The sequence below is a fragment of the Orcinus orca genome, chromosome 10, assembly GCF_937001465.1.
Source record: "Orcinus orca chromosome 10, mOrcOrc1.1, whole genome shotgun sequence".
Taxonomy (NCBI): domain Eukaryota; kingdom Metazoa; phylum Chordata; class Mammalia; order Artiodactyla; family Delphinidae; genus Orcinus; species Orcinus orca.
Genome location: NC_064568.1, coordinates 77,816,188 through 77,823,986, shown reverse-complemented (window position 1 = coordinate 77,823,986; position 7,799 = coordinate 77,816,188). Strand labels below are relative to the sequence as shown.

The 7,799-nt window shown below is 40.4% G+C and overlaps 1 protein-coding gene across 1 annotated transcript; it reads left to right on the top strand.

Annotated features, from left to right (window-relative positions):
* Positions 1–1,728: 1,728 nt before the first annotated feature.
* On the top strand, positions 1,729–4,910 carry LOC125965668 (patched domain-containing protein 4). Its single transcript, XM_049716336.1, has one exon. It carries the CDS (start codon positions 1,822–1,824, stop codon positions 3,352–3,354), a length of 1,533 nt encoding a protein of 510 aa, XP_049572293.1. The 5' UTR covers positions 1,729–1,821; the 3' UTR covers positions 3,355–4,910.
* The last annotated feature ends 2,889 nt before the right edge of the window (positions 4,911–7,799 follow it).

Sequence of the window (7,799 nt, the reverse complement as noted above, 5' to 3'; positions counted from 1 at the left end):
TCTGCAGAGTATAGAAGTAACATAAAATGCATTCCCTGACCTTGAGGGATTTGCAGTCTAACCAAAGAGATAGACCATGTCCTGAGAAAACCATTTTGTTCCAGAGCAAAACAGCACATGTTAGTGTGCCAAAATGAGTAGCTAATTAGTGCAATAGGAATTTAAGGAACAGAAAAAAATCAGTATGTCTGGAATTGTCAGAAACGGCTTCAAGACAAAGAAGAGAACTGAGCTAACAGACTGATGGGTCGAATTTCAATATAAGCAGCAACAAGAGGAAGGTATTGAAAGGCAGAGAAAATAGCGTGAACGAAACTTGGAAAGTAAGACTGATCATAGGCAGGTTGATGGGGAGTAAGAGGACTACTCTCGAGCAGGTAATAGATTTGAACTGCTGGGAGGTGACCAGACTATGGTGAAAATCAAATGAGTGAGTATTATTAGGAACACCCTGTAAAATATCTAAGCCTATGAATGGGATAAAACCTGCCAGCCCCAAAGTTGTGTTTTCAGTCTTTACCATACTTAGAGTGATTATTTGACCTCATATGATTTAGCTTCATCTTCCCACACGTAAGACCTTTGTACTATATAAAGTAACAACCTGGCCTCCATAATGTACCTAATGCTCCAAAAAAGTGACCAAAAGCAGAGACAAGCCAAATTTAGCCATAACCTCAGGTAACCTTTCCCCCCTTGTGACTACAAAGATACCAAGAGTCTTCATTTCAGAAGAGAAGTGCTCTCATTAAAGAATTATTTTAGGGCTTCCCTGGTGGCGCAGTGGTTGAGAGTCTGCCTGCCGATGCAGGGGACACGGGTTCGTGCCCCGGTCCTGGAAGATCCCACATGCCGCGGAGCGGCTGGGCCCGTGAGCCATGGCCGCTGAGCCTGCGCGTCCGGAGCCTGTGCTCCGCAACGGGAGAGGCCACAACAGTGAGAGGCCCGCGTACTGCAAAAAAAAGAAAAAAAGAAAAAGCACACTCCGTCCACTTTAATGGAGCAGTCAAACATTTACTCATCACCCACTCTGTGTGAATAAAAGCTCTGTGAGGAAATGCCTGCTATGATCTTTGCCCCGGAAGGTCTTGCCCTGTGTTTTATGTGACCTGGCAGAGTTTTTTGACTCATATCCAATGTTAATTAATCAAATCTATAGGAATTGGTTTCTAAGCTGTTTGGCTACCTAGCAGATTATTAACATTGTAAAATCAATTTAAAGCCATTTTTAAGTGTTTAAGATCATCTTATAATTTCCAAAATCAGCATGTAAGTCAGTTTGAAATGAAGGTTAGGGACTGTCAGTCAATACATCAGTTGATAAAGCACTGAACTGGTATTGAGGGGCATTTGAAGATGGGTGACTAATAGCCCCTGCCCTTGACAACTTAGTATCCATTTAGGGAGACAATATGTGTGCAGGGGGGGGAAAATCACAAAACAATGTCACATTACATTTACAATTTGTCAAATTAATGGAACAGACAATAAATGCTTCATTTTGCCCAGAATACCAATAAGTTTGGACTTTGCTGAAGTAGAAACATGAACCAAACATATCCTGCTATGTAACTGAAATTTGAGATCCTGATAGGAGTATCATAGTACTTTGAAGATTAGAGTATGCAGTACTGTTGAGCATAGATAACCTATAAGGAATTCGCTTGAACCATAGGAGGGAATGAAAACAATTCTTCTTTTCCTTCTTTTTTTAAATTAGGTCATGGAACAAAAGGAGTATTTGAGCTTCTGTCTGGATGGCGGAGAACCAAAGAGAATTTGCCCTTCAAAGACAGGGTAGCAGATGCCTATTCGGATGTGATGGTGACCTATACCATGACAAGCTCCCTGTACTTTATTACCTTTGGCATGGGTGCCAGCCCGTTCACCAACATAGAGGCTGTGAAGGTCTTCTGTCAGAACATGTGTGTCTCCATCCTGTTGAACTACTTCTACATTTTCTCCTTCTTTGGCTCCTGTCTGGTCTTCGCTGGCCAACTAGAGCAAAACCGCTACCACAGCATCTTTTGCTGTAAGATCCCTTCTGCAGAATACCTGGACCGCAAGCCTGTGTGGTTCCAGACAGTGATGAGTGATGGGCATCAACAGACATCCCATCATGAGACGAACCCCTACCAGCACCACTTTATTCAGCACTTCCTCCGTGAACATTACAATGAATGGATTACCAATATCTACGTGAAGCCATTTGTTGTCATCCTCTATCTCATCTATGCCTCCTTCTCCTTCATGGGGTGCTTGCAGATCAGTGACGGAGCCAACATCATCAATCTACTAGCCAGTGATTCCCCAAGCGTCTCTTATGCCATGGTTCAGCAGAAATATTTCAGCAACTACAGCCCCGTGATAGGATTCTATGTCTACGAGCCCCTCGAGTACTGGAACAGCAGTGTCCAGGAGGACCTCCGGAGACTCTGCAGTGGATTCACTGCAGTGTCCTGGGTGGAGCAGTATTACCAGTTCCTGAAAGTGAGCAACATCAGTGCCAATAACAAGAGTGACTTTATCAGTGTCCTACAAAGTTCATTTTTAAAAAAGCCAGAATTCCAGCATTTTCGAAACGATATCATCTTCTCCAAGGCAGGAGATGAAAACAACATCATTGCTTCTCGCTTGTATCTGGTGGCCAGGACAAGCAGAGACAAGCAGAAGGAAGTCACAGAAGTGCTGGAAAAGTTGAGGCCCCTGTCGCTGTCAAAGAGCATCCGTTTCATCGTGTTCAACCCCTCCTTTGTGTTCATGGACCATTACAGCTTATCTGTCACAGTGCCTGTTCTGATTGCAGGCTTTGGTGTTCTCCTGGTGTTAATCCTGACTTTTTTCCTAGTGATCCACCCTCTGGGAAACTTCTGGCTAATTCTTAGCGTCACCTCAATCGAGCTGGGCGTTCTGGGTTTAATGACATTATGGAACATCGACATGGATTGCATTTCTATCTTGTGCCTTATCTACACTTTAAATTTCGCCATTGACCACTGTGCACCACTGCTTTATACGTTTGTATTAGCAACTGAGCACACCCGAACACAATGTATAAAAAGCTCCCTGCAAGAGCATGGGACAGCCATTTTGCAAAATGTTACTTCTTTTCTTATTGGGTTGGTCCCCCTCCTATTTGTGCCTTCGAACCTGACCTTCACACTGTTCAAATGCTTGCTGCTCACGGGGGGTTGCACACTTCTGCACTGTTTTGTTATCTTACCTGTGTTCCTAACCTTTTTCCCCCCTTCCAAAAAGCACCACAAGAAAAAGAAACGCGCCAAACGGAAGGAGAGAGAGGAAATCGAATGCATAGAAATTCAAGAGAACCCTGATCACGTCACCACAGTCTGAAGGGTGTAGACTAATGGATTATTTTTCTTTTCCAGTATTGCACAACGATGCAGGGCAGGCAAAGCTCAGACCTCAGCTGCTTGGGCTGGCCAGGGGTAACAAGGCAAGTCAGATCAAGAGTGAATTATTCATGACACATCAAGGTGTCCACTTCTTGGGGGGAAGAAGGACTCAAAGAAGGGGAAAAAGTTCTTTGCAACCTTGTTCTGCACTAAAGATAAGTTTCTGGATGTGACCTTAGAGCTCTTCCAAGGAATGGACGAATCAATGGAGTGTTAGAAGGCCAAAGGAGCCAACTGCTTTTAAAACTAAAATGCTTCGGAGAGATGGAGTAGAGAAGATGGGGGCCTCCAAATAGCGGAAAAGACATAGGAAATGTCAAAATTGCCATGACAGTTTTCATATTTGTTTTTTGAACAGGTTGGTCAAAGGAAACCTATGCACTTGGGAAGTACATATTTAATCCCATCTAAGCCAAAGCACTTCCCAATTCATTTTAAGTGTGCGTATATATGTGTATGTGCCATATATACATATACTTAGATTTGTCTTTAGTGTACATTGACATCTGTGCGGAGGGAGGTGCCCATTTGCAGACCGGCTGGCCTTTCTCTAGGAAGTCAAACCAGCCTTAGCCAAATGTAGGCGCACTAATGGCCATTCAAAATCGATTCAAGTGTTGCAGCAAGAGTACTGTTCATCTGTGCAATAAGCAACATAAACAGAGATGTGAGCCCATTAGACTCACGTATCATGTTGTCAGTGTTTGAGATTCTTGCTTTGGATGACTGAGCAAAAAACGCAAAAGGCATTTGAATTAATTACCACGTGGCAAGGTTTAAAATCTCATGTTAGCGCTAAATAGTTACTGTGGCTTTTCATTGGCTTTTAATGATTCTCTGTATTTGGGAGGACTGATTTAGCTGCTTTTAGGGAGCTCACCCACTGCAAATGAGCACTTTACATGCATTGTTCATACAAATGTGTGTAAAGTTGCACAAGTGTGTGTGTGTGTGTGAGAGAGAGAGAGAGAGAGTTGAGGTATTCCGTAGTTACAGTATTCTTATTTTAGATGTTGAAAATATACTACCGTGGAATATAGATAATCAACATAGGAGAAAGTGGGCATAACTAGGAAACTTGTTATAGAAGGAAATAGAGTACACGGAGCATCACCACTCGTCATGTGTTACCAGCTGGTTCTTAGTGTAAAGAAAATACTCTAAACCTATCAAGTCTAGTGTGTTCCTTGCATTAATATTTGGAACATTAACCCAGGCCACAATCACTATAGTGGTGGTCGCTATAACTACTGCAATACTGTTTTGTAGCTTCTTGCAATATCATTGTTCTCGTTACCTGAAAAGTGCTTGTCAGTTGGCAGGCCTCCTAGGGTGATCGTCGCTCTCCACAGGTGACAGATCAACTGTAACTGCTGCTGAATTCTCTCTCAGAAACAGTACTAAGGGAAATGTTTTCATTGTATTAAAATTTACAACTGCTCCCCAGCAGATAGACTCAGTCTGTTGGGTGCTTCCTTGGATCAATGGTGTGCTTCCTGTCACAGAAAATTACTAGAAAATGCCTTTTCCCATGCCAGGCAGTAAAATAACTTAGTTTTCAGGTAGGACTGAACAAATGTCCAATGATTATGAAATCTGCTAGTCAGCTCTTTTACCTGGAGGAGAGCTACTGTCTCCCACCAACTTTGGTTGCATATTTTAATTGAATTTAAAATATTAAAATCTCAAACAAACAAACCAAAAGACTTTTTGGACTCACGTTCAGAAAAGAGATGCAAGCCATTCCAGTCTCGTTGCAGTGTTTGGAAATGAAGTTGGTAGATTAATGAAGTAAGGAAACAACAAAACAGGAATGCTTTTACAAATAAAGAGTTTACTGGAATATTAAGGGAAAGGAGAACTGTCTCTACAATGAAAAACCTTTAACCAAATTTTATTTTATTAAATGGAGTTTGTTTTGTCCTACCTTGAGGTTATTGAGTTTCTATTAGAAATGATCCATGTCTTTTCAGTTGTGTTCATATGGGCAAACTATCAATAGATCGAGTATGGAAAATAATGGCCATAATATAGCATTATTGTTTGTACATTATTTGTAAAGTCATGTCACAGATAACCCTAGCCTTTTGCCTCCTGAGCTGCTCTACTACGATGAACTGGTATTTGGCACTAGCAGACCTGCAGCCCATGACCTTATATCTGAAGTGGAAATTTCTGAGGCATTGGGTTTTTTGGTGGCATCGGGGGGACTCTTCTTTCACAGTTTACTCATCATTTGTGAAGATGTGTTTTACATCCCTTTCAAAAATGGGAGGTCATCAGCCGAGATATTCCATTAACTATCCGTCCATTTCTTTCCAGAATGTACCATACTCCATTAATTTACCAATTTTTAAAAAGCTTGCCTACTTGGGTCATTTTTTTTTCTTGATTACCTTAGACAATTCCACATGCAAAGAAGATTGGCAGGTTGGTTTATAAAGAAAGAATCAAGTGTTCCAGTTGCCAAATGCATATGGGGATAGTGGCATAACTACCCCAATACTGAGGCAGTTCTAATATCATGTCTCCATCTAGATGGTCTCTATTTGGATGGGGAAAACAGTTCTTTTTTAGCTTATATCTTCAAGGATCAAAGTGACTAAGAAAAATATGAATTTCTCATTGTTCAAGAGACTAGAGAGGTGGAATTCTGGAAGGGATATTATCTTTTCCAGGACACCATGGTACTCCTTAGTGAACTGTAGCAATAATTTATTGAAATGGGATTTCTTGTCCTGGAAGAGTTAATATACCATACAAAATGCCCTAACTCAGTCCTTGAAAGTAATTTAAGCCTAGGAAGAATGTAACTGAGCATCCTCTGACCTCCCAAACTCACTGTGAAACAGGTATTTCCAAGAATCCCATTTGCCGAATGCCAAGATACATCCTAAAGTATAAGATCATGATTTGCATGTGACACCAAACCTCTGCCTCTTTCAGTAGCTCATGTGCAACTCTTCTAGTTTTTCAAGTTTACTCCCGTTGTTTACTCCTCTTGTGAAATATTGATGGTACTCAAATTAGGAACTTATCTACTGTTAGAAGATGACCAGTCAACTCCAGGAAGAGAAGAAACCTGTGGGAACTATCTCAGATATGTAGAATATTTTCTTTTGCTGAAACATGTTTTTCCCTTCAAGTGAGAGTTTAAAAGTTTGCAAAAACCACACCCTTTCTGAATTTAAACTGGGATGTGGATTTGTTTCCTCCCATTGGAATTTAAATTTGAATTAGTACCATAATTAGTACCATAAGAGCTCCACTCTCCGTGACGGTTAATAAAGCTTCAAAGAGGTACTCACTAAATGATAGAAAGGAGATTTGGCTAACAGGTTCTTTCCCTCCTATAGTTAAAGGTAATCATATGCTTACTTAGACCATGCACAAGTTTTTTAAATGAAAGGTATACTTAAATGTCATCCCATGAATTCTTTCAGGGACCAGTGAACTTCTTTGAAGGTTGTGCATGAATACTCTATGAAAGAATTATTCTCCACTGTGGCTGTATCATGTGAGTGTTCCTTTCCCATTTTATTCCTATTTATTTCCACAGAATTCTTGGTTTTACCTTGTGAGATTAGAAGAAGAATTATGACAAATGAAGCTCCTATGATGCCATAATAGCCATTCTTGAATGTTGAATTCAAGAGGGTGAGAGCTTTTTCCATTTTGTAATTACCCATTGCATTTTCCCATAATAAGCTGATCCTCCTAGGCTTGTGGTTAGAGCTAGGGATTAACTATTGCCATTCAGAATTACATGTATTTTTTATAAGTTGACTGTAAATATTATAATTACAGTCACATATTTTTCTGGCCAAATAGTTATGAATGCCTGGCACTATGCATGAATTGTTACTAATAGTACATAGATTTTTAAAGACACTATTTTCATGGTTATTGCAACTTTTATTAAAATTCTCATGTCACCTATTCATAAATGCCTTGTAGGTTTTAGTTCCAAGGGTCTAAAGTCCATAGAAATTTCCATACCAAGGGGAATAGTTTAAAATTTGCCTTCCCTGGGTGTCAATGGCAGCAACCTCTTCTAGAATGTCCTCTGGAAAATCCTAGAGGGTAAATCTGGAATCCAAGCAAAGGACGTAACAGATTCTATGTTAGTCAGTAATTAAGCATACTTTAGTGTCCCGTGTTTGCTAATCTCAAGTTGAAACAGAGAATACAATGCCTTGAGAATAGAATTTAGATGTTGTCTCCCGTGGATTGGAGAACTCAATAATTTGCTCCATCTCTTTCTTGTAGAGGGATCTCTGTTCAATCTATTTTGTTGGTGTTTGCAAATGGTATTGATAATCCTTTCAAATGTGAACCTAAAAACTGTCATTTATACCAAAATAGATTTAGGAACACTTTTAT